This window comes from Triplophysa rosa, linkage group LG2, assembly GCF_024868665.1.
Source record: "Triplophysa rosa linkage group LG2, Trosa_1v2, whole genome shotgun sequence".
Lineage (NCBI taxonomy): Eukaryota > Metazoa > Chordata > Actinopteri > Cypriniformes > Nemacheilidae > Triplophysa > Triplophysa rosa.
The window spans coordinates 33,105,190-33,132,713 of record NC_079891.1 but is presented as its reverse complement, the minus strand read 5'-3'; the positions used below and the strand labels follow the sequence as shown (position 1 = coordinate 33,132,713).

General features: G+C 37.3%; 2 protein-coding genes across 7 annotated transcripts in view; one reads left to right on the top strand and one right to left on the bottom strand.

Moving 5' to 3' along the window:
- Nucleotides 1-10,973, top strand: part of LOC130568196 (apoptosis-inducing factor 3) — a 23,081-nt gene extending 12,108 nt beyond the window's left edge. For all 4 annotated transcript variants that reach the window (XM_057356934.1, XM_057356910.1, XM_057356917.1 and 1 more), the window contains exons 7-20: nucleotides 752-848; nucleotides 1,315-1,427; nucleotides 1,548-1,634; nucleotides 3,154-3,245; nucleotides 3,897-4,027; nucleotides 4,385-4,500; nucleotides 5,433-5,504; nucleotides 5,859-5,922; nucleotides 7,104-7,180; nucleotides 7,373-7,490; nucleotides 7,747-7,845; nucleotides 7,989-8,064; nucleotides 8,524-8,628; nucleotides 9,902-10,973. In XM_057356934.1, coding sequence (XP_057212917.1) covers nucleotides 752-848; nucleotides 1,315-1,427; nucleotides 1,548-1,634; nucleotides 3,154-3,245; nucleotides 3,897-4,027; nucleotides 4,385-4,500; nucleotides 5,433-5,504; nucleotides 5,859-5,922; nucleotides 7,104-7,180; nucleotides 7,373-7,490; nucleotides 7,747-7,845; nucleotides 7,989-8,064; nucleotides 8,524-8,628; nucleotides 9,902-9,944 — 1,290 coding nt within the window. In that variant the 3' untranslated portion in view covers nucleotides 9,945-10,973. The remainder of the gene's footprint in view (nucleotides 1-751; nucleotides 849-1,314; nucleotides 1,428-1,547; nucleotides 1,635-3,153; nucleotides 3,246-3,896; nucleotides 4,028-4,384; nucleotides 4,501-5,432; nucleotides 5,505-5,858; nucleotides 5,923-7,103; nucleotides 7,181-7,372; nucleotides 7,491-7,746; nucleotides 7,846-7,988; nucleotides 8,065-8,523; nucleotides 8,629-9,901) is intronic.
- Nucleotides 10,974-27,524, bottom strand: si:dkey-98f17.5 (uncharacterized protein LOC569123 homolog). 3 transcript variants are annotated; one of them, XR_008964683.1, is made up of 12 exons: nucleotides 27,382-27,524; nucleotides 25,555-25,666; nucleotides 25,254-25,347; nucleotides 22,511-22,565; nucleotides 18,299-18,439; nucleotides 18,024-18,184; nucleotides 17,405-17,503; nucleotides 16,514-16,659; nucleotides 14,627-14,798; nucleotides 14,426-14,538; nucleotides 13,578-13,727; nucleotides 10,974-12,173 (listed from the first exon to the last, which is right to left on the bottom strand). XR_008964683.1 is itself a non-coding variant. In XM_057356947.1 (12 exons), exons 1-12 carry the CDS (start codon nucleotides 27,494-27,496, stop codon nucleotides 12,120-12,122), a joined length of 1,350 nt encoding a protein of 449 aa, XP_057212930.1. In that variant the 5' UTR covers nucleotides 27,497-27,524; the 3' UTR covers nucleotides 10,974-12,119. The 3 variants fall into 3 exon arrangements, 2 of the variants coding, with proteins under 2 accessions (XP_057212930.1, XP_057212943.1); XM_057356947.1 differs by having other exon boundaries at nucleotides 13,578-13,665; XM_057356960.1 differs by lacking the exons at nucleotides 25,254-25,347; nucleotides 25,555-25,666; nucleotides 27,382-27,524 and having other exon boundaries at nucleotides 13,578-13,665; nucleotides 18,299-18,450; nucleotides 22,511-22,858.

The window sequence follows — 27,524 nt, the reverse complement described above, 5'->3', positions numbered from 1 at the left end:
CTGTTTTCTACATAAAATCACCCTACGCAATGCAGTGTTGGGTGTAACTAGTTACTAAGTAATTAGTTACTGTAATTTAATTACTTTTCCCTCAAGAAAGTAAAGTAAGGGATTACTCTTATTTTCCTGTAATTTAATTACAGTTACTTCTGATGTAATTAAACTAAATACTTTGTGTAATATGTGTGTGTGCAGAAGAGGAATTTACATCAAAATTCAAAGTCTAACTTTAAAATCCGTGCTTTAATGTATAATTCTCACATTTGTAATTAATAATAATACTTTATGTAGTTTTATATTATTTATTTGAATGAATTAAAAGAGCCGTTTCATGTCCATCCTTGAATCACTTAACTCATCAAGGTTGATGTAGGATATAGAAAGTAATTAGTAATAAGTAATTAAATACTTTTTGAAGAGAGTAACGTGTACAGTAATCTAATTACATTATCAAATGTGTAATTAGTAACTAGTAATTAATTACTTTTTCAGAGTAACTTACACTGACGCAATGTAAGGAACATTCTGTGAAAACATATTCTTGATATCTTTAATATTGACTGAGTAAAGCCATGTCAAAGATTCAAATCATAGACAAAATGAATGCATAAAATCAACCATTGATGCTCATTATCTCATAATTCGATGTTGAGACTTTAACCTGGTTTTCACAGACTGGGTAACAAATGTGAAAAATGTTTTATTAAACAACAGCTGTAAAAGGTGATGAGACTTTTCTGTTTTCTGATAGGCCCTACAAACCCAGCGACGGACAAAGGTCATGTCAAAGTGTTCAGCTGTCATCAATTCCTGCAATGGATTCAGCCACGTTCTCATTATTGGATCAGGTTGCGGCCATCATGTTATAAAAACAATACTAAAATTCTGTAGAAACAGAGCCAAATATTTACTGTAAAGCACTCTCTGACATTATAGAGATACACAAAGCTGAACTAGTTTATGTGACCAGTTAGTCTGATATACGGGACAGTGTAAAGAATACTTGATGCATTTGTGCATTTGAAACACGCTAGACAGGCCCAAAGGTTAACTAATGTCATCTTTTAACATGACATGAATCAATTACTGGTTAATTTAAGATAACGTCAGCTAAGATAATTTATAATCAGATCAGACAGCCACCAATCCATCATTTAAAATGGGTGACTTCTCTCAATACGGCAAAGAGCACATTTGTCTATAAAGTGCACACTTTTCTTTTTTGGAAAGGACCTTATTGGTCCTGGATCAATAGTTTGCATGCATCTCTTTATGTGATGTCTTAACTCTCTAGTCTCGCATGCTCCCTTTCAGGTCCTGCTGGTCTGGTGTGCGCTGAGACCCTAAGACAGGAGGGCTTTACGGATCGTATTGTGATGTGCACCATGGACAAACATCCACCGTACGACAGGCCTAAACTGAGTAAGGTTTGTACACAGAACAGTCCACTGAGAGATCTGAGATCAGTAACATCACTGTTACATATACAGTGCAGAGGTTATCATGTTGACCACACATACTGTGATAGTTGGTGTTGTATTCTTCAGTCTCTGGAGAGCACAGCCGAACAGCTGCAGATGAGAGCCGCCGAGTTCTTTCAGATGCACGACATTGAGGTACTGCTAGAAAAAGAGGTGAGATGACATTAATATCTTTTTAGCGAGACAAAAACAGTACATTTTTGTAAGGTGTATATAATATTTTGGTCACACTTTATTTTAATGTCCAATTCTCGCTTTTAACAAACCATTAACTATGACTTTTTTCCTCAATAAACTCCTAATTTGGTGCGTATTAAAAGTTAGTATGATAGGTATTGTAGGGATGTAGAATATGGTCATGCAGAATATGTGCTTTATAAATGCTAATAAACAGCCAATAATCTAATAATATGAATGCTAATAAGCAACTTGCTAATTGGTCCCTAGACTAAAGTGTTACCAATATTTCCTTACTGAGGTTTAAAGATTTGGGTAACACTTTACATCAAGGTTCCCTTCCTAAAGCATTTATAAATGTGTTCATTAATGATTAATAAGTCATTTACAAATGCATTATAAAGCAGTTATAACTGCATAAATAAAAAGGGGGATTCTGCCAAATACCTGCCAAATAGTGAGCCATTTTTAACTCACGTTATAAATGCTGTAGGGTGTTATGTTGGTTTTTCTTATTATTGTATATTTCATATATTTATTTCATAAATGGTTCACACGAATCCATTATATTAAGGCACACTTGCATGGTTTGCTAACATTTTATAACTCTTAACAATTATAAGTCAGGTGTTTGAAGTTGTGAATGAATACTTCACAGGCATCCACTTTTCTTTAAAGTGCACTTTCGTGGGATGTCAATACTTAATACTCTGATTCACATCAGAGATGTAGCCTTGTGAGCAAGCATTCGGTTTACATTTACGCATTTGGCAGACGCTTTTGTCCAAAATGACTTGCATTGCATTATCCTATACATTTTTGGTTCTAAGTATGTGCAATCCCCTGGGATCGAACCCATGACCTTGGCATTGTTAGCGCCATGCTCTTACCACTGAGCTACAGGAAAGCTTTCTACAATAAATAATAAATAAATGTTTTCTGGTTTTTATTAACTATTGGAAGTAATTGAATCATTAATAAAACAAACAAGTTTACGACTACCTTTGTGCATTTAGTGTTAAAAAATGATCAAAAGTTTGATGAATTTATATTGGTAAGCAAGAAAAAACGGCTTTGGATGAGCATCATGATCTGAAGACATTCTGGAGGGCACCGTAAGACATTCTGAATCGGATCAAGTAAGCAACATGGTTTGAAAAGTGACATAAGATATGAAACAAACAATAAGAAGAAAAACCAACATAACACCCTACAGTCTCCAGTCTGACAGCCTATTTTGCAAATTAATAATGAATAAATACATTTATTAAGCATTTATAACATTTGAGCTCACTATTTGGCAGGTATTTCTTTGGAATCCCTTTTTATTTATGCAATTATAACTGCTTTATATTGCATTTGTAAATGACTTATTAATCATTAATGAACACATTTACAAATGCGTTATAAAGGAAACCTTAATGTAAAGTGTTGCCAAGATTTTGTTATTATTTCAAAAGAATGTGTTGAATTCCAGACTATACTCTGTCTGTAGGTCGTCTCTGTCGACGTGAAATCGAAGACTGTGTTGTTTCGGGACGGTTTTAAAATGGAATTTCGAAAACTCTTGATTGCCACAGGAAGCAGGTAACGTTCACACAAATGTCTGTGTAAATGGCAACTCCGCCAAAAAAATGAAAATTCTGTCATGAATTACTCAGTTCATCTTCGGAGCACAAATTAAGATTCTCCCACATAGACTGCAACGCAGTTGACTTTCAAAGTGCAGAAAGTGAGTAAAGAAATCGTTGAAATAGTCCGTGTCACTCCAGTGGTTCGACTGTATTCAACAATTTCCTGACTTCCGCATCAGTCTACAACGCGCGCCCAGACGACCACGCGATGCATGCGTGCAATGCGTTGTAGACTGACATGGAAATCAGGAAATTGTTGAATATAGTCGTTATTGTTGTTGTTTTTTGCGCACAAAACGTGTCCTCGCCGCTTTACATAATTAAAGCTTGAGTGACACGGACTATTTCAACGATGTCTTTACTCACTTTCTGCGCTTTGAAAGTCAATTGCGTTGCAGTCTATGGGCGGAGTCAGAAAGCTTCCGGACCGCTTCAAAACTATCTTCATTTTTCTTCTGAAGATGAACGGAGGTCCTAGTGTTGTCGACTTGAGGGTGAGTGATTCATGACAGAATTTTCATTTTTTGGCGGAGGGTCCCTTTAAAGCTGTAGATCTTCTCATCTCTGTCTGTAATGCGTATATAAATGTCCTCCCCTTTGTCAGGCCAAAACCTTTGAGCTACAAAGGCAAAGATGTGGGAAATGTGTTTCACCTGAGAACACCAGAAGATGCCAACAGCATCGCTGCACTCGCCAGCAATAAGAACGCAGTCATTGTGGGAACTTCATTTATCGGTGAGATTTATTTTCTTTATAGTTGCAGCTATACAGTACTTATACGCTTAAGTCACGAAACAGGTGACATCTATGTCATTAGTTGCACAAAACTTTTTGCGTTTGTGTTTGCTAGTGAACACGGGTCTAGCATCCTTTGTTTGTCACTTAAGATGTTTTATCATCTAATGCAATGAAATTCATACATGCGCCAGTTTGGGCATCTGTTTAAAGCACTGAAGGTCATTGGATCGATCCCAGGGGATTGCACATAGTCAGAAACAAATGTATAATACAATGCAATGTAAGTCGCTTTGGATAAAAGCGTCTGCCAAATGCATAAATGTAAATGTAATATATGTGATTTGTTTTGATCAGGTATGGAGGTAGCGGCTGCTCTCACAGATAAAGCTCATTCAGTCTCTGTCATCGGTATAGAGGCCGTTCCGTTCCGAAAAGCACTCGGAGAGAAAGTTGGGAAAGTCTTGATGAAGGTCAGAGAAAATAGGGTTTACATACACCCTGCAGAATCTGGAAAATATTGAAACGTTAAAGCTAAACCAATGAACAAAATCCTCCAGGTCCCGCACGATCTTTGACTTTTCAGCATCTTCTGCATATTTGACCCGTCTCCAACAATGACTGCATGATTTTTAGATCCATCTTTTTACGTTGAGGACAATTGAGAGACAAAACAAACAAACATTTAGTGATGGTCAAGAAGGCAACCCGATACATTACGAGTCAGGTCAGGATGATGATTGGGTAAATTGTTATTTATGATTTTCTTGGTGTGAAAAGATGAATTCCAACATTTTGGAAAGGGGTCAAGTATGGAGAAGATGCTAGAACTTGTAATTCCAGCATTACTTTTTATAATGTAACTTCTTGTAATGTCATTTTTAAAAATGATCAGCACTTTCCAGATTATGCGAGGTGCATTTAAACCTACTCCACCGTCGCAGGAAAAATTTAGAGACCACTCCAAAAGTTTTTCTTAACTTTTTTCTTAAAACAGTTTTTCTTTACTATTTCTAGGTGTGTGTTAAAGTAAAATGATGATTTTGTTTCATTCTGTGAACTAGTGACAACATTTCTCCCAAATACCCAATATTTTTTTTTTGCATTTATTTGCAGACAATTTAAATAGACAAACTGGTCAAAATAACCCAAAATTAATTGTTTCAAATCTTAAATAATGTTCATGTAAATACAAAAGTTTCTTTCATGAGTCTTTATATTCTCTCAGTCTTTCACGTTGTTGTTGAGTGACTTTATGTCATTCCTGAAGTTTGATCTGTTGAAACTGAACAGACACTGGACTGGAATCTCTTCATTTTTTTCTGTGGCTGTATTTTACTCACATATATACTCATTTAATATAAGTATGTTATATTTAACATGTATTTCTTGTCACTCTCCTCAGCTGTTTGAATTAAACCGAGTGAAGTTCTACATGTTGAATGAGGTGTGGGAGATGAGAGGCCAGAATGGACAGGTATCATTAAAGTGAGAGAATTTCAGTGAAACGCAGGTTGATCTCTCTCTCTGATAAATTACACCCTCTCTGACTGTGACACTGCTTAGCTTTTGGTTTTCTTCATGCAGTCACTGCAGTAATGAATTGCCCTTGAGCTAAACTGCAAGAAATCAGAAAATGAGTGGAAACAGTCAGAGGAGTACATTCATAATTCCGAATAAGCAAAATTGTGATGCATTGTGAGTTGACACGTCAAAATGTCCTTCTGCAGAAATAACTTGATAAGTGATGTGTTTTGTGCTCTAACAATGGTGATGAAGAATCAACGAAGTGGATAAATGTGAAATATTCATGTTTATTTTGTTTTGATAGTTAAAAGAAGTGGTACTGAAAAGTGGCAAAGTCTTACGAGCGGATGTGTGTGTTATTGGTATAGGTGAGTCTGCGTCATTAGACCAATTTTTATACTTCAAGAAACAAAATATAAACGGTGCCTACTAATACTACCTGTATTAGTTTCGTGTGTCTCCATTGTGTCTTTCATATAATATTTAAAACATATTAATAGTAAATGTTTATTTATTTATCTGTTTATTTATAGTCCCTTCAAATTACCATGTTCATTTTGTAGCAATCATTTTAATAGCTTTTACATTTACATTTAGTCATTTAGCAGACGCTTTTATCCAAAGCGACTTACAGAGAGTTCAGGAAGCAATAAGCAAGGTTTTAATCGTAATTGTATAAAAATAGTGAAGTTCATAATCAAAGATTTGTGTATTTGTGTGTGTTTATGTACTGCATGTGTGTGTTTATTTATTTATGTGTGTGTGTCTCTGTGTTTATGAGTTTCTATGCATGTGTTTATGTGTGTCTGTGTTTATGTGTGCGAGTGTTTGTTTATTTATTTGTCTGTGTGTGTGTTATGTGTTTATTTGTTTGTTTGTGTGCGTCTGTTTATGTGTTTATTTACGTGTGTGTTTATTTGTTTATATATGTGTGCGTGTTTATTTATTTGTCTGTGTTTGTTTATTTGTTTGTTTATGTGTGTGTGTTTGTGTGTATGTATGTGAATTTGCATGCGTGCTTGTGTGTTTGTTTGTTTATGTGTGTGTCTGTTTATTTGTTTCTATGTGTGTGTTTATGTGTGTGTGTTTGTTTATTTATGTGTGTGTGTTTATTTATTTATGCGTGTGTGTTTGTTTATTTGTTTGTCTCTGTGTGTATATGTGTGTTTATTTGTTTGTTTGTGTGTGTGTGCGTGTTTATTTATTTGTCTGTGTTTGTTTATGTGTGTGTGTTTGTGTGTATGTATGTGTAGGTGCGTGCATGCTTGTGTGTTTGTTTGTTTATGTGTGTGTCTGTTTATTTGTTTCTATGTGTGTGTTTATGTGTGTGTTTATTTATTTATGCGTGTGTGTTTGTTTATTTGTTTGTCTCTGTGTGTATGTGTGTTTATTTGTTTGTTTGTGTGTGCGTGTTTATTTATTTGTCTGTGTTTGTTTATGTGTTCTTGTGTATTTGTTTGTTTGTGTGTGTGTGTGTGTGTGTGTGTGTGTGTGTTTGTTTCTATGTGTGTGTTTATTTGTGTTTGTTTATATGTATATGTGTGTTTAGGCTCAGGTCCAGCCACAGCATTTCTGAAGCAGAGTGGAATTCACATGGATTCTAAAGGCTTCATCCCAGTCAATAAGGTGCAGTCAGTTTACAGTACACATACGTACGCATCTGTTAGAGTCTCTCTATGATAAGACAGATGCTCACATTTGTTCAGCAAACACCTCTAACAATCTGCTCAAGTATGTTTATACAGTATCACTGCTAAGGTTTAAGCTAGCATGTGCTCGAAAAACTGTGAGCTTACACTCCAGTTTTAACCCTTTCAGACCATGCAAACCAACATGGACGGGGTCTTCGCCGGAGGTGATGTGGTAACATTTCCTCTGGCTTTACGCAGCAATAAGAAGGTGAACATTCCTCACTGGCAGATGGCACATGTACACGGTAAGACCTGTTGAATGTTGCCTCGTGCTGAGCAAAGTTCAAACACCTTAATCATTTAGTTTCTGTCAAATACATTGTCAGGTGTTCAATAAAAATAAAGAAATGTTTTCTGACCTTTTGCATTTATGCATTACGCTTTTATCCAAAGTGCTCCATGGGAATCAAACCCATGACCTTTGCGCTGCTAACGCTCCAATAGAGCCACAGAAACACAAAATGGAAACCTTCAGCCCATTTTTTCTGTCGTCCTCTGTAGGGAGAGTGGCCGCTCTCAGCATGATGGGAAAGGCGACGGATATTAAAGCGGTGCCTTATTTCTGGACAGCGATGTTTGGCAAGAGCATTCGATATGCAGGTAAAAACATATATATAAAATATTCCGTTACTATGCTGATGAAAAATGACTTATCATTTAAATACAAAACAGTTGCGATGGTGTAGTTTTAGCATCGGTGTTGCGTTTGATGCGTTTCAAGCGGTTGAAATGTTGTTGTCAAGGTTACGGGGATGGCTTCGATGATGTCGTCATCCAGGGAGATCTGGACGAGCTAAAATTTGTGGCGTTCTACACGAAGTGAGTGCATTTCGTTGATCATGCAGTTTGTGTGTCATTTGAGTTCGGATTGAAAGGAGGTTTGTGATGAAAATTAAACTGCTGTGGATATCTTTCTTTACGTTATCAACCTGAAAACATCGGATCCAGTTTTCTACGCTGCAGTTTAAATCATCCTCTAAATGAGCCTCAATGATTCTGCTGAAATAACTGTACTGTAGTTTAGCGTCCTGTGGTAATCCATCTTCATCTCACACACGGTGGGATCTTGATTCTTGTACCTTTGTCAGCCAATCAGAGAAAGAACACGTTTTTTTCATTTACTATTTGAATGCATAGCGACTTTATGTACTGTAGAATATTGTGTACTTACTACATACAACATAGTGGTGGTTGTGTTTTATTCAATGGTGTTATTTGTTGCCTATGTTGAGCTGATGTTAGTTGTGTGGTGTGTTGTTTAATCCGCTCTGATGGCAGGAGTGAAGAGGTGGTGTCCGTGGCCAGTATGAACTATGACCCCATTGTGTCACGGGTTGCAGAAGTGTTTGGCTCTGGAAAGACGATTAGGAAACGTGACGTGGAGTAAGTACATTTCAAAGTCTTAACCATCTATTGTAAGTATCAACTTGTGATGTCCGAACTATCAAAATATGAAGGCCTTGACTCAAGAATGCACAAATTAGACATATATCACATACAGGTGTAGTGTGGAGGAAGTGAGTGAATAAGTGAATAATTTGAGATCTTTTGAAACTGCTGGAAAAATGTGAGATTACTGAAGTCCTGTAGGAGAATTGAGAAAGTGTCTTAATTTCTTTATTTATTCTGTAATAAATTTATTTATCTTCATTTCTGATGTTTATGAGGAAATATTAAGGAAAACATTTGTGTTTTTATTTCCTGTGGTATTTCACCATTATGGACAAATGGGCAAAATATTTATCGCAAGTTATTTTAGGTTTTACTCTTCAGATTGTAGTTTTACTCATATTTTCAGTTAGCTTTTATTTTTGTGTTTTTAATTTTAATTAAATGTTTAGCTATTTTGTTTTTATTTTTATTTCTTGTTCATTTTTACTTTAGGTTTTTGTTAAACTTCAGTTAAAAAAATTTCTGGTATATTATCTTTGCGCCTCAACTTAAACTTATTTTAATTTAATGCAATTTGAACTATTAAACTACATTAAACAAAATGTCTAATTTTCGATTAGTTTAAGTTTTTCCGAAAAATGTGGACCCTTTACTTTTATACAGTGCACTGCAAAAAATGACTTTCTTACTTCGTATTTTTGTCTTGTTTTCCAGTGCAAATGTCTAAAAATTCTTGAATCAAGATGCATTTTCTCGATGAGCAAAACGACCCAAGAAAATAAGTCTTGTTTTTAGAACAAAAATATGAAATTTCAGTGAATTTGTACTTAAAACAAGCAAAAAGATCTGCACATGGGGTGAGAAAAATAATCTTTAATTAAGGTTCACCTTTTCTCACTAAATTCAAGATTATGTTTCTTACCCCATTGGCAGATTTTTTGCATGTTTTAAGTACAAATTCACAGAAATTTCATTTTTTTAAACTTATTTTCTTGGGTCGTTTTGCTCATCGAGAAAATGCATCTTGATTCAAGAATTTTTAGACATTTGTACTGGAAAACAAGACAAACATTAAGAAAGTCATTTTTTGCAGTGTGCGATTTTTCTTTAAGCTTACTTGTCACAGAGTGCTTAACTCCACCTCTAATATAGTCCATTGCGTTCTATATTTTATGCAACATTTAAACACTTCGGAAGCATTTGTGAACCTTCTTTGCTTAAAACCTTCTTTGTTAAAGTGCCGTGCGTTGATTTCTCTGTGCAGGACAGGAGACATGTCATGGCTGATCGAAAAAGGCTCACAATGAAGATATGTTTGCTCTTCTGTACCAAACCTGGACAAACTCTCAAAACAGAGAGTCTTGACACTGTTGGTTCAATGGGACACTACGTAGAAGACTTACGCTGTTGTATACCACACAAGCACCTGGTCTATGTGCCGAGGACCTCTTCCCCATAGGGTGGAACATCTCTGGACCCGGATCCATGAAATGAGCCATAACTGCTTTTAAACCCTCCGTCCTAGGTAGGACGTCTCTCTCTTCTGTGGGTCGGTTGATTCCGACTGCTCTTTGCATGAAGCGTCTGTCTGTATACGGTGTTGACGGAGCGGTTAAATGGGAATTGTCATACTTTGTACATGCATTCAAACATGGAGACGGCACTTTTTTCTACAAAACTTCTGCTACTGATTAGCCTGGCTGTGGCAACGGGAATGTTTGAACAGATGTGATGTCCGGCTCTCATCGCAACGCGGCCCCATGCAGCTTTGCCTGCGGCAGTTTTTAAGAATCATAGGAAAAACGGTTTGTAGTTGTAGAGAACAGATGCATGAGAATTCATTTGCACGGGGCATTCTTTTTATCACGATATGATTTTTTTTAACAACATGAACTGGCGTCCACTCCTCTAGAATTCTTTATTCTGCAGTCTCGTGGCAATGATGATCACATTGAATGTTCCCTCAAACGTAAGCATGACCCGGGCACCAAAACCCCGCTGACCTTCAATGATGACATTGTACCTCTTGCTAATGGGAACGTTGGTTGCCTTGCTAGTAAATTGCACAAAACACAGATATGTAAAGCTATACGTTTATCTCTAGAAATGCTCGTAATATAAGACTCGAGGCTTGTATTTTCTGACTAATCGTAAAACGAATGATTGATAACTGAGTGATCGATTATTGATTGTATTTTTAGACTGAAGGCAATACTATTGAATGCTTTCCTGGTAGCTCTGACCTCCTACAGTTTTTCTTCGGTACTAACTCAGGGATTGGAGGTTTCACTCATATGGGACACATTCTGGTGGAAAAAAGTATGAATAAATTTGTTGCCATGACATTTTATTGCCGTGTTCTTTCATAAGCACACATGACTGTTGTATACACTTTTGTATATACAAACAAAAACAAATAAATCAAGGGAGTTCATACAAGACAGTGACATACTTAAGTTAAAAACAATAAGATTATTACAAACAAACAAAGTTCTTAAAAAGACTGTTAAAAATCCAAAGGTTAGGATAGGACATTTTAAAGCATTATGTTGAAATTGGCATCCATCTGAAAAATAGTGCGACAATAGCGCAGCATAAAGACAAAAACAAAATACGAAGATTTTAATTTTGCTCCAACACTGAGGTAAATGCACTTGCTGTTTTCCTTAAAATCACGCAAGTGCTACTGTTTCTTTAAGTTACATTAAATAAAATGTAGGTGTAAATAAAAACAAAACAAAACAGTGCTCCGAGCAGCAGTCTGACAAGAAGAAACTGCATTATAAATGGACGATACAAAAGCTTTTCCAAAATGTGTTCATAGTATTCAAAAACTGGCCTAAGAATATCACTGAAAAGATTTGATACGATTATTGTAGGCATTGCACAACAAAAACAATCTTTCTACAATCATATATCGACATCATATTCACAAACACAGACTAGTTAATACACATAAACATATGAATGACAGGAAGACCTCAAGAAAGTTTGATTTAAAGTCACACTGTGGCCACCGGAGGAACGAATTATGACACATTCGTTTATAAAATGTATAAATGTCCCTTTTAAGTTGTAAAAACTGAAAACAAACTCGTATTACAAAATCTGTGCTGTTGAATTCAGTGAGCAAGTATCATGTTTGGTTTGGTGTGGAGTAGAGTGCTACAATGCAGATTAAAAGGCCACAAAAGTGATATTAAAATGACAATAATGTGATAATGCAGCTTATTAACTGTAAACAGTTGTAATTCTGATGATTAAAAATGCTTCACAAAGATAAAAAAACAGCTGGTGTAAGATAACATTGAGGTCATGTTTGTTCATCACATTTTAAAACTCTTATCAATAATTCACATTTAACAAAAAAGGCACTAATTTGTACAATCATTCATGCACTATGACACACATGAAACAATATCGACGTTTGATGCATGGATGTGCTTTATAGAAATGATTTATGACAAACTTGCTGGTTTTCTTCACAAGTCGTATTCTGCCGCACACTGTTGGAGATACTCCTCATAAAGTTTACGCTAAAGGAAAAATGTCAAATACAACAAACGTATCAGGATGAGTCACTTCAAACTGTTTCATTTAACATACAAGCTCTGATTGAAAAACAACATATAAACTATTCTAGGGTGGTTAATCAATATAGCAATTATACATTTTGTTATTGTAATTGCAGACAGTTCTTGAAAATAATTCAATAGACCAGCAAACTACTCTAGACTGGTTTAGGATGTTCAGAGACTCAAATGTATATGCAGTAAATTGCATCCAGGTCACATGTCCACCATAGCATTTTTCCTCAGGCCAACATATTTTTTCAATTGTTTGCAACAGAATTGTAAATTGTCTTTTAAAAACGCCAGCAGCTGGTGAGGCGCCGAGTTGAAAAACGCTAAACCAACGGCAGGAGGTGAAGCCACCGGAAGCGATCATGCCGCCATGTTGGTATGCCCAACTGACAGAGAGCGCCATTGACTAACAGTCAAAATGACGATCTATTAGGTGCGCGGAAGTTTTTAGTTCACATGCGTGTTTAAAATAATTGTTTTTTCCAATGTTCATGTTTATTTGGGGCAGAATAGCAATGTATAGAAATCAATGTATAGAAGGTGAGTGTGTATTGCGCACTGTTGTAATGGCACATGTGTAAATGTTTAGAAATAAATCTCATGACTTAAAGAACATATACAGCCTGTATTTATCTGCATTTAGATTTCAGAATAAGCACATTTGTCATATGTTGAGGCGTCTCGTTAGTCTCATATGTACGCTACAGTAATGAAAATGAAAGTGACTCACTCTATATCTAATAAAACGGGAAAATTCCCGACTTTAAATAATGAACCATTTACATGCTTAAGACATTTGCGCTGTAAGAATGTACTGCGAGACTTTAGATATAAAAACGGGGACTGGTAAGTTACTGTTTTATCATTCATACGTGATAACTCCCTATTCATTTAATAGAACGTTTGGGCATACCAACATGGCAGCGCGGTAGCTTCAGCGTAATGACGTCATGAGCAATGCAGTCACTCATATAGATCAGTGGTGTAAACGCTGCACTTTTTGCTCAGCCGTCCAATCACAGTGAAGGGGTGGGACAAATGACACGCCAACCAACTGGCATATCCAATTGTACGATGACTGAAAAACAATGCGTACGTTAACATTTCTGTTCTCCGAGTATCCACGTAAGTACCAGATGATATATAAGTGTTATTTGTTGATTAAAAAACTAGTACCACATCACTTTCGTGGATGTTCTGTATCATAGCAACCAAAGCGTCTCCACTCATAAAAACGACGTCAAGCGCCCACAGCCGATATATTTTTTAAAAGAGCGTCTGCCATCTTCAGTCGTTTTAAAACGCTTTGGTGTACGCACAACCTTAAAGTAACGCTACTGTAATGTAAAATTGTACCTTCTTGGCTTTGACACTATCTTGAACATAATCACTGTCTTCCACCAGCTTCTTTTTCTCTCTCTTAGTCAGCGTCTTGTTGCCTTGGCTGAAAAAATAAGATTTACCTGCTGTTTAACTGATGATGTAACCAGTGTTGGGTAAGTTACTCTGAAAAAGTAATTAATTACTAGTTACTAATTACACATTCAATAGTGTAATTAGATTACTGTACAAATTAGTCTCTACAAAAATTATTTAAATACTTATTACTCATTACTTTCTATATCCTACATCAACCTTGATTAGTTAAGTGAGTCAAGGATAGACATAAAACGACTTTCAAGTCATTCAAATAAATCATATAAAACTACATAAAGTACAATTATTAACTGACTTTTATAACAAATGTGAGAAAGACACATTAATGCATGCATTTTAAAGTTAGATTTTGAATTTTAATGTCAATTCCACTATTGTATACATTACACAGTATTTAATTCAGTTACATTAGAAGTAACTGTAATTTAATTACAGAACAAATAAGAGTAATCCCTTACTTTACTTTTTTAAGGGAAAAGTAATTAAATTACAGTAACTAATTACTTAGTAACTAGTTACACCCAACACTGGACGTAACCATTAAGATACAGATTAAGATCCAATGCAAGTTTCAGTACTAGTTTTGGACTGCAAGTATGCATAAACAGTTGTTGGCACGTAGTATTGCATACTATGTTGTATAGTTTGTACACATTTTTGCACATATGTAGCAGCCAGTGCATTTTGTGTACAAGTTGCGTTTAATTGTAAGCATGCCCTCTTGTGACTGCAAACGGAACTAAAACCTCAGAAAAGATTTTGCTTACCGTGCAAAATATTTGGCCAGAAAAACCAAAAGGTAGGAGAAAGCACCAAATGTGATCACAAACATGATCTGCCAGTCTTCAGGGATCCAGTCCCACAGATACACAACTACACCCTGAACAAACGAAAACAAACAACACTACAAAGTCAACTCACGTACACGACAGGAGGAAAATAAATGTTGCAGAAAAACAAGATCTCACGGTGGATAAGTAGAGTGGTTTAGCGAGTCCCTCGCCTACGAGAGCGTCCAGCTCCTCTGGAGCGAAAGTGCTGATGATGAAGCTGAGGATGAACAGCGACGGGAGGAAGATTCCCAGAAATCCACACAGGAAAGAATGAAAGCGGTTGCTTTTATTACTGCTCACATTCATCCTGAGACACACACACAATAAACTGATAAATATTACACTATGAGTTGTTCCAGAGTGGTGTTATCATTAAATTATGTAAAATTAAATATACATCAGGACTTAGTCAGCTCTTCCCAAACTGTGGGGTGTATTGCAGGTGTAAACATAATTACACATTTTTACTGCAAAATGATTCGTGAACTGACTATGTAGCTTGTGTTACACACTTTATTGACATTCTGTTTTTGCAGGTAGTATACAGTGTTATGGATTACCAATAAAACATACAGCTGCGGAAAAAATTAAGAGACCATTCCAAATTTTAATGTAATCAGCATTTCTAGATGTATTGTGGTCATTCCAGTCTAGTGTCTGTTGAATTTCAACCAAATCAAACCGCGTCAAACCGTCATCTAACAGCAACGTAAAACACTGACAGCATGACAAGACACATGAAAACTGTGATAAAAATCCAGGTTATCACATAAAAAAAGATATACTTGAATTTTTCCTAAATACATGTAGAAATATTACTGTTGTATTGCTTAAAAGTGAATATGATTTTGTTTTCTTTGCAGTATTTGAGGTCTGAAAAAATACAGAGCATCTTTTCTGTTATTTTCACCCGTTTTCATTTTCTGCTAATAAATGCAAATAGAAACAATATTTTATTTGGCATTTGGCAGAAATATTGTCAGTAGTTCACAGAATGAAACAAAAACGATAATTTTACCTAAACACATACCTATAAACGGTACATTCAGAAAAACTAAAAATAATTTGAAAATGGTCTCTTAATCTTTTACGTGGTTGTATTATCTTAATAATATGAGTATATGATTAACAAATGTTGTGATATTACAGATGAAAAATACTGTTGTATACTATGGTATTTTGTAGTATTAACTATAGTAAATTGATCAACTGTAATACATTTACTATAGTAATATTCACTACATTCTAGTTTTCAAGGAGATTTCTATTATCTAGAAATTTTACTACAGTTTACTATAGTAAATAGTTTTTACTACATTATTTTTATTGAAAGATACTTTATTGTGTTTGTATTTTTTATTATTCAGAAAAAAATAATATGGGGGGCTTGAAGTTTTTGTATGTCTTTGTGGGGCTTTACCCCTCTGAAGTTTAGGAAGCTCTGGATTAAGACAGACAGACAGATTGATAAAAAGACAAGCAGACAGACTGAGTGACAGACAGACTTAAGACTGACAGCCAGAAACAACAACTGACAGGCTGACTAGCTTACAGACAGACGGGCTGACTAATTTATAGACAGGCAGACAGACAGACAGACAGGCAGGCAGGCAGGCAGGCAGACAGACAGTCAGGCAGACAGACAGACAGGCAGGCAGGCAGGCAGGCAGGCAGGCAGAAAGACAGGCAAACAGTCAGACAGGCAGGCAGGCAGACAGACAGACAGACAGTCAAGGCAGGCAGGCAGACAGACAGACAGTCAAGGCAGGCAGGCAGAAAGACAGGCAGACAGTCAGACAAACAGACAGGCAGACAGGCAGACACACAGGCAGGCAGATAGACAGACAGACACACAGGCAGATAGACACACAGAAAGACAGAAAGACAGACAGACAGGCAGAAAGACAGACAGACAGGCAGACACACAGACTGCCTGTCAGATCCAGCAGACAGGCAGACAATCAGATAGACAGACAGTCAGACAGACAGACAGGCAGATAGTCAGTCAGACAGACAGAGTACCGGTCCTTTTCCAGTGTATTGCTGATGGTAGAGATGATGAGGTCACAGTCTTTCTCCAGCTGGTTAAGAGTTTTCTGCACCGCCTGGTTTATACTCTTCTCAATCGTCTCACACACCTCATCAATTTGATTGACACATCTGCTGGGCTACACCCCCCCCACACACACAGATGTTGGGTTTCCATGTTTTATGGGGACATTCCATAGACGCAATGGTTTTTATACTGTACAAACTGTATATCATATTCCCTAACCCACCCCCTAAACCTAACAATCACAAAAAACTTCCTGCTCTCTTAGATTTTCAAAAAAGTTAATTCTGTATGATTTATAAGCTTGTTTCCTCATGGGGACAAAAAATGTCAAGGGTTTTGGATATTGCCCTCTTTGTGGGGACATTTTGTCCCCATACCGTAGGGTTTACCCTTCCCACACACACGCACGCACGCACACACACACACACACACACATCTGCATCAACATTTATTCTGCTTTTATTCTTAACTTACACTTGAAAATCAAGATATCTACGTAAGTAATTTTAATCATTATAAAATCAGCAACGTCTCCTTTACTTTTTAACAAAAACAGGAAGCTTTTTAGCGCTAATATTTTAGCTGTATTGTGTAAAACAGCTTCATGTTTTCTTTGTAGTTTTAGGTTTGGCTTGGAACTGCTGGATGTAAATGCTGCAGAGAGCCATCAATCCATTTCCACTTTCACAACAGTGTTGCTGCATACAGCAGACCTTCAATTACTCACGGCTCAATGCAGATGAATGACTTTACTTTGCGTTTAGTCTATTTTCGAAAATTCATATTAATATCTGTCCTTCAAGAAAGGAACTGTGATTTTTTCAGCAAGCAATTTAAAGCTTTTTTGTCGTTCTTACTTTTTGAGGGTTGGGGATGTATATGGTGGGCATTTCGAAGCCACATTTGTTGAGTCCCGGTCGTCTGCACAGCTCTTGGACGATCTGCATCATGACTCGCTGTGGGAGGTAAAACAGCAGCGTGCGTGAGACCTCTGACCTTCTGATGTCATACTAAGTGACACAGAGAATCTCCCGGTGTCCTAGATCTGAAGTGACACCTGCTCGGCTTTCTAAACATGATTATAACAAGAAGATCTGGATCTCATGTTACCAAAACATGACATTGAAATCATGACCCTGTTTATTGTAATAATATGCGGTATTTTCTGAACCTCTCACTACAACCATCTGCAAACCTACTTTCACAGAAAAAAAATCCTGTAGTATATTTTCCTTTAAATACATCTTGGAAATCTGTCAAATTATAGGAACAGATCAACCAAAATTCACTCATTTTTATGAGAACATCATTGACTTCCATTGTTTGAGACATTTCTCAAAATATCTTCTTTTGTGTTTCACAAAAAAAGTGGCATGTATAGATTTTACCTGACACGAGAGCGAATAAATGAAGACAGACTTCTTATTTTTGGTTGAACTATCCCTTTAAGACTTTCTCTCAGAAACACTGACTCACCTGTCTGTCCGTTTCTCGTCCAGCCTCGTCAGCTTTGCTCAGGTAAAATCTCAGTTTGTCTCCACACTTCTCGCTCAGCTTCTCCACGATGTTCAACGTGCGCTTGCACAACGCCTGGCCCATCGGATCGAAAAACACAAAGATGAGGTCCGCCTGCTCACCTGCAGACAGATATGTCAAACAAATATTTTTTTAGACATTCATACAAGTGACAATAAAAACATAGACAACAGTTTATGCAAACAATCACACAAAGTGATCAGACGCAGTCTTACCGAAAGAGGTGATGGCGCTGTTGACATCGAACGGGTATACCATATCTCCATCCACCAACCCCGGAGTGTCAACAAACGTCACCAAGCTGAACTTCTTCTGTTTGGAGGTGGAGATCTCAGCGCTCAGGTAATCCGTCACACCTACGATATAACTACAAACATGTATAAAAGTGCTCTGCCAGAAGAAATAGGAATCAGCATTGGTCTGAAATCATAACTGTTTTTGTAAATCGGTGCTTCTCAACAGGGGGGCCCCATCTGACTTCCAAGGGGGCCTCAGGATGACTAATAATTTAAAATTGGACACACATTTAAAACAAATAAAAACTAAGATATTTCCATTTTTATATTGAATGAACACTTTTCCAGTTAATATTAAGCTCTGAATAATTTTATTGTGTAGAAATTTTGAGGGAGGGGGGACTTTGAATATTGTCGAATAAAGTGGGGGGCCTTGGAGTCACAAAGGTTGAGAACCCCTGCTGTAAATAACCCTCAACATGCTCTCACATTACCCATAAATCCATGGCCTTTAAAAAAAATAGAAATCCTCTTAAACAAATGTCAATTCCCTAAGGTCTTTCTCAGGAGACTTGATGGAGTTCAGTTGAGTTTCATTTAAAGTCCCCGTGAACTGGAAGTTGCGATCGTTCTTACTTCCGTATTCTGACACATTTCCGAGTGAAAAGGAATTTCAAAGGAGAAAATGAGTGGGCGTGGCTTGCGCTGATGCATTGATTTTGAAATGGAACTGGCAGCAGACTGACAGTCGAAGGGGAGGAGCTAACGGATTTACGTCATTTGAGATGGATAGTCATTTCAGGGCGGAAGTGCATTTTCAGATTTTAACTGAAGATTATGAGGGCGCATGAGTTTTAAAATGAAAATGACCCACATTGATAAACTATTCACTATAAACGCTGCAATATTTCATGAAAAATTAGGAATTGTCATTTTTAATTTCACTGGGACTTTAAGTATCAACTTGGATTCAAATGTTTCTCCTAAAATTATGTAGGAGAAATAAAGTTGACTGTAGTTGTTGAAATACATGAAAAGTAAGAAGGTGTCACTGTCAAATGAATGTAGATTGTAGAGGTAAAATAATCTGAATTTGTGTAAATTTGATGAGAAACGTTTGAGTTCATTCATATTAAGATCTTCAATAATATCAAATCAATATAATAAAGACAAATCTGAGCTCAGTTTGAGACATGTTGACATCTCTTCTGAAACTCTAATGACAGAGACATTCGTAAGCATTTCTGCCTCTTTTTCTCATGAGAAACATCTGACACACATGAGACTTCCATTTAATCTCGTTTTTATCTCAGCTATTAAAGAGATCTCATCTGTGATTTTTCTTCCTTACTGACTACACAACTGACCAATTAGAATCAAGTACAGTAGTCTCAGTATTGTAATTCAATATAATCAATAAATATACAAATATTACAAAGTACATTTCTGGTCAAAAATACAACATAAAAACATATTTCCCATTTTGTTTGACATTAAACTACTTATTTATGTGAATTCTGATTTGCTCTTCACTCTTCCAATTAAATCGTCTCGTCTCTGGATGTCTGTTGTCATGGTTACCCACAACAGCTCTTCAACTGGCAGCTTTAAGGTGGAGCCAAATAAAGCTAGCCAGTGAAGAACGACTGTGAGGTAACGCCAGCCAGTCCCAACTGACACCAAAATCATGGCAATGCTAAGATAATCTGGATGGTTGCCAGGGTGTTGCTATGCAGTTGCATGTAAGGCCTTACATGGACTTTCACTGTCATGTGTTAATAAACTGTCATTTCTCATCAAACGTTTCCGCCCTCTCAACACATCCGCGATGAACACTAAAGCTCTTTCAGCGATGGCACGTGTTCATGATCTTACACAGACCGGTCTTGTTCTAACTCATCTACATTCACTAAAGGTGCATTAACACACCCTCAAACCTCTCTGTCCTTTTCACTCTTTTACCTTATTTAACAAGACTAAGTGGCAAAAAACATCAATTCTAAGTAATATGTTTGAGTTCATATTGAGAACTTTTGATCGCAGACTTGACAAATCTAAGCACAGTTTGAGACATTGCTGAGATCTCTTCTGAAACTCTAATGGAGACATCTGTGAGATTTCTGACGCTGAAGTTTCCATTTGCTCTCCATTTAATCTTACGGATGCCTACACTCTTAAAAATAAAGGTGCTTAAAAGGTTCTTCACAGCGATGCCATAGAAAAACCATTTTTGGTTCCACAAAGAACCATTCAGTCAAAGGTTCTTTGAAGAACCATCTCTTTCTTGATTCTATTTTTTCTATTTCTTAAGTTGTTAAGGTTCTTTATGGAACCAAAAGGTTCTTCTATGGCATCGAAGAACCTTTTGAAGCACCTTTTTTTAAGAGTGTAGGAGAAATAAGTGAGTATTACAAGTATTACAGAGATCTTATCTGTGATTGACACTACCCATAACCCAGCGCTCAAACAGTCAGTTTTGTTCTGCAGTCACAACAAGACAACATGATAAAATCAGACAGTATTGAATACGATGGGTTTAGAATCTCTAACGGAGCTTTGAGCCTCTTTGAGTGTGAAAAGGTAATCGGAGAGACGCGTCTCACCCGGCTGACATTACTGCTGATGGGTGGAAGGAGATACCGAGAGATCTCGTCCACTAGAGAAAGGTCAAAGGTCAAGAAAGAGCCGAGTCATCTTCACTCTGCAAAGCAGCACTACTGCAGAGAGACCAGAGTCATGACGGTGAAGTCCAAGCTTACTGAAACAAGCCAAACCAACCGAACCACACCCAAACAATGCACCAATCAGAAAGCTGAAGATCAAACAGACGTCCCTTTAATATCCCGTTCATCCTGTACAGCAACAACAGCAAATGTGCAGATTTTTCTACAAGACCTCACACCAAAAAGACCCAAAGTCATCTCGTCTAAAGCTTCGGAAGTGATCTTAACAATGTCACAAACTTAAAAATACAAGGTTTGCGATTTCAATATGAACTCAAATTATATTATCCATTCGTTTTTTATGCCTATACTCTTACTTTTTTATCAATAAACGTCTAAGAAGTTTTAGAAAATGTGCATAAATAAACACAAGGAGAAACCTTTAAGGTCTCCAAAGCTATTTAAATTTTCACCTAAATGGTGCAATGTTAAACTTATGCCAAATAAAAAACCTAATTGATCTAAGGTCTGAAAAACCACGTAGCCTGTACAGCGAAAGTTGAGAACCTTATCTCGACTTGTTAACTGGAGCAAAACATCTATGCATCAAAAATCTGGCTAAATACAAAATGATCATGCACCAATTTTCCTATCGCACTCCTGCATTTGGCTACATATTCGCTCTTCTGTAGCAGTAACGTGGGAAGATTTTTCTGTCCCATGATACCGCACTGTTGTCAATGTGAATGACTCATTCTCAGCGCACTTGGTGAACCCACGCTGCCCACTGAACGAAAACTGCACAATCAGCGTGCGGCTTTGATGCCCTCCGACACGCCCAAAGAAAATCCACCTGCACTGAAGACCACCATAAGTGTAACGTAAAATACGACCGATAAGCATCCACCTGTACCACCACAGTCCAAACTCTGCTTAACTGTCAGATCAGTTGCATAAACAAGTGTTAAATGCGATAGGGAGCGAACGCGAAATGTGTTTCTATGTGTCACGGCTTCAGGCGGACACTGTACTCGACACAAGTCCGCTCGCATGACTCAGTGCAAGCTGTTAGTCACAGCCGTGGACTGCACACGCAGCCTTAAACTACCAGTTTCTCCCCAAAAATCTGCTTTTTTTCAACAAATCTGAGCAAGTTAATAAACGCTACATGTAAAAATAACAATTAGGAAGAATTTACATGTCTGGTTGTATGTGTGATTTATACGTGGCACGGAGCAAAATATTTACTTTCGATTGACAAATTGCACATATGCACATAAAACATAGCAATTCTAACAAAAAGGAAAATCCTTAAAAACACCCAATCCTTAAATGTCACATTCAAAGCTGCTGAAATGTATAATTTAAGACACAACACGCACTGCCAATTTCTAGGGAGACTGACACATGTATAAATGTCACACATATAGGAATCACATTTTAACAAGTAGATTAACCCAAACAATGATGTTTCAATATATTAGTGATATAACCGAGTCAAACACATCAGATGATGTATGAGTCCTACCTTTGAACTCCAGCAGTGGTCTGAAATGTGGGTAAAGGTGTAACGTTGCATTTCCCTGTGAGGACAAAAAGCAAAGGTGTTAAGAGACGGTAAAAGCAGAGTATTTGATGTGAAGTCAGAAGCCAGGCCCTTCTGTAGGGAGTCTCCCTGCTCTCGCTCCCTCGCTCGCTCTCTCTCTGCAGACTGGGTGCCGGCGTGACACCGATGACCACGCTGCACATCTCTTCCTGTTCTGCTTTCAGCCTCCTTCCTGTATACAACTTGTAATCCTTTCATATCACTCCTTCACTATAATAACATGACTCATGTTGAGCTCTGCACACAGAGACTGAACGAAAAAGACTGGAGCGAGAGAGAGAGAGAGAGAGAGAGAGAGAGAGAGAGAGCTCTGTATGCTGCACGAGACGCTGCATCTTTAAAGCGGACGTAACACACGCAGTTTCTGCCAATCTCATATTAATCTTGAGTACCTATAGAGTAGTATTGGATACTCCGTATCTTCAAAGAGGATTTACAGTAGTTTGATCACATTTATAAAAGATAAATACAGCTGTATGATTATTTCCGAAGACAGAAATGCTCTTTCATCTCGCTCTTGTGGGTTGACGCGTGGGCGTGCTTTTCCGCGAGAACGGTCCAATAAGGGACTAAGAAAAGTTGTTACGTAAGGGAATTTCATGTTTGAAAAAAACTTTCAGAAACCCGTACGGACGCTGGGGGAGTGTATCGAGCACAGAAATACTACATCATCTGTCCAATTCGTTTTTTGTCCCTCTCTCCCCTATTAAGAAAAAACATGTTGCAATGTAGAACAGAATATAAGATCATTACTTTTTACAAAAACTCAGCGAAATGAAAATACTTTGTTTCTAAACTCTTTAAATACTGAGAACTTGTAAAACAAAAATGTTAAGGAAATGATTTGAAAATAAATCACAGTTGCACCACATAACATTTTTTAAGGCTATAGCCAATTCGTCTACATGAAAACACCACATTTACTTAAAGGAGCAATGTGGGATTTTTAGGAGGATCTATTGACAGAAATGCAATATAATATACAAAACTATGAGGTGTTACCTTAGAATGAGCTATTTCTATCTACATACACCGCAGGCCTACATACATTGAATTCGCCATGTTGTGCTGCCATGTTTTGTACAGTCGCCCTAAATGGACAAACAGCTCTACAAAGCGCGTTTCCTCTCCCTCTCCCTCTACCCTGCTGTGCATAGTCCGGTTGTCTCTGACTTTACAAAGGGGAGAAAAATGTCTACTAACTCCTAACTGCTATCTTGATGTCAGATCAAACGCCTTTAACAGCGTTGCTATTTACTGTTAGCTAGCTCTGCCCTCAAACGTGCTGTGCAAGCATGAAATGCTTAGCTTTATCATAGCTTAGACCACGCAAATAATAATACAAAAGAATAAAATAAGCGAAGACGACATGAGTATATAAGCAGCACACTGGTTCCAGATAAACAATGATGCTCAAAACTGCTCCGTCACACAGCTAATATTACAACAACAACATATATTGGTTCTAACAAACAGAAAAAACAATGTTACTCGCATACTGATCCGAATCAAAGCAACCTTCTCAGGGGTGATTTTTAGACAATCTTTTTCTCCAACGTCTCTCTGCTGGAAAGTATCTCCATAGATATCTATGAGTATCGCCACTAAAAGTCCTCTGCTAGAAAGTCTTTTTAATATTAACGCAGGTCCTGACTTTTTAACTCCCCAGACCCTTTATTTAATGTAATAAATAAGACATCGCTCTTTCTGGTCTTTCTAATGCCCATATCATCTCTTCCCTGCGTCAACATGAGAAGACACGCTGTCTCAGCCGACGACATCTTTTCGTACTGTGGTGGCCACATCATGTTTCGAAAGGGAGGGGTGAGCGGAGGACTGAGAGATTGGTTGCAATTCTCAAACTCACCGCTAGTGGCCGCTTTAAATCCCACTCTAGACCTTTAACTTAAAATGGATTGCATTTGTGCATTTATGTGTACACCACAATCTTTATCGTGACGTATACCCGAGTGAAACGACTTCTGAAATGAGAAAAAAATGTAGGGCGGGACCTGATTTCATCCACCGACAACTGATTGGATAGTTAAAGGTAAAATATTTGAACGCCAGTTTGCAATCAGTCAGTCATTGAAGCCCTGCTTCGAATGATCATTTTTAATTTCATGCCGACATTAACGTTTAAATAATTGCAATAGATATATATTTTTTGGTATTCTAAAATCGTTTGGTATCCATACAATGGAAGTCAATGCGGGTCGATCAAAATATCTTCTTTTGTGTTCTGCAGAATAAAGAAAGTCATATAGGTTTGGAATGACATGAGGGTGAGTAAATGATTACAGAATTGTCATTTTTAGGTGAACTATCTCTTAAAAAATTGAAATAAAGAGGCTCTGCTAATGTATTTTTCATTGGATTGACCTCTCTGGACTGGAGTTCTTAAATGGCACTCTTTAGGGTAGTACATACAGTCAGAGACTGTTGCTAGTCTTAATGAGCCATTTATTATTAAAGCTCTTCGAAACATGCACTACATCTGCACTAGAGCAATGACACACTTACATAGAAGTTTTAGCAGATGTGTTTGTTCAAAGCAACTCAAAAAGATTGTGGTTTTCAGCTGAAAGATCTGAGATGGAAACAGCAACCACGTGTTTATCAGCCCCGAGCATCAACCAGTGAGACCGACAGAGTTCATACTCACTGTAAGAGATTCTCGTTTCCTGCCACTGGTAATAAACGTGAAGCCTTGTGTCTCTATGGCAACACCTGTCTTCTGTATGTGTTCCTCCACATACCTAAAAGACACGTGTGTTAGTTGTTGTTTTTTATTTTACATTTTTACAATCCAGTCGATTAAAGGAATAGATTCATTTTTACGATACAACAAAAAGGGATGGCTCATAATATGTCATAATATGCATTCCATATAAACAGATCTGGAAGTATTTAGTCCAGTTATCCAGTTACAATGTGTTTTTGATTGTGTTCAGTTGTGTATTTACCAGTTAATAAAGGAGCTTTTCCCGGCCGAGTGGTTTCCCATAATCATCACTATAATCTTTTTCCGAGGAGGTAGCAGCCTGAGCCCCAAACTCTCTGCAATTTTCACTAATCCTTTTACAAACACACAGAGGAACACAGGGCTTCATTATCAAAATAATAATAATAATAATATATTAATACATAAAGATGAAAAGTGTGACTCCAAACAAGACCTACGAAATAATGTGAGAGAATTTCCATCTACTCAACTCAACTCAACTTTATTTATATAGCGCTTTTACAATTTTCATTGTTACAAAGCAGCTGTACATGAGACATATTGACTATAAGCAAAATAATTTGTACCTATAAAGTTTTTTACTTTTACTTTATTTACTTTTATAAAGTAAATAAAGTTGTACCTGCAAAAACAAGAAAAGGTTGAAAACACAGAAGACAGACATACCCACATGCAAAACACTCCACACACACAATATGCACACGTACTAACACACATAGACATAGAGACACACACACGGATGCGGACGCACACACACACACACACACACACACACACACACACACACACACACACACACACACACACACACACACCAACACACACACCACACACCAACACACACACACACAACAAAATCACACAGACCATACGCACACACACTACGTACACAACAAGTACGCACACACACACACACACACACACACACACACACACACACACACACCACAACACACACACACACCACACACACACACACACACACACACACACGCTCAGTGAGAGCACACATTTAGGATAAAGGAGAGAGAAGCACAGGTCAAATATAACAGACTATAAATTCCTATATGCAATATTAATTAAGTAAAACTTTAAAATTCTAAAGCAGCCCCCCCGGTCAGGCAGATAGTGCAAAAACAGTATGCAAACGGTGGCGAGGAACCCAAAACTCTAATCGAGAAAAAAAACCTCAGGAGAACCCAGGCCCAACCAGGGGATTCCAGTTCCCCTCTGGCAAAAGCTGCTGCCTCTGCACAAGCTCCAGAGAGCTTGCACAACAAGGCTAAATAAAATAAATAAACTTAATAATAAAATTAATTATATTTTAAGATTATCATTAATAATCTAATAGCATTTGAAATTTTGTGGTGAAGACATGTCAAGAGACCGCGTCCTTCTTTATCCAGCTCTATCATCTCAGCTCTTGTCAGGTCCCCACTTCCCATTCATCTAGATCATAACTGCTATATAACCTATATACTGGCCTATTACAGACCTTTTATTTTTGACGTACTGTGCTTATGATACAGACGTACAGATCATCATGTACTTTTATTTGACATGAAGCATTGGCCCACAGACAGTAGAACAGTGACATGCAGAAACAACTGGTCAACACTGCTGTGCCTCAAAACATACTGTGCTGCCTACCTTGACAGCATTTTGGGGCATAATAGTGTGCAAAAATAATTCCTTACTAGACAGCATTATCAGCAAGTAATGTATGTGACAAGCATATGAAGCAATGGACTGATGATGACCAAAAACGCTGTCCAGGTAGGCAGCTCACTAAGTTTTGAAACAAAGCCAGTGACAACTTTTGAATGAGTGACTTTTCTTTTTGTTTGCTTGTGGTTGATTGGAAATTTAATATCCAATAAATGAAGTAACATTGATGTAGAAATAAGAGAACAGATTCAATATTTCCCACGTTTGATGACTGACCTTGCAGAATTGATTTACACGATACAATGTTGCATAATGTTTTCGATTATAAAGTAACGCCGCCTCGCGTGTTTACAAATGAAAATGCTTAGGAGTTATTTACCGTTGTTGATGTCGATATATAAGTTGTGGCATTCTTTCAGGATTCTTTCGCTCGGTGTTGTAATAGTCGACTCTAGTGGATTCGCTACAGTTCGAGGCTTCTTACAGCCTGACATATTGGTAGAGTGTAGGACTGGGCTGGTG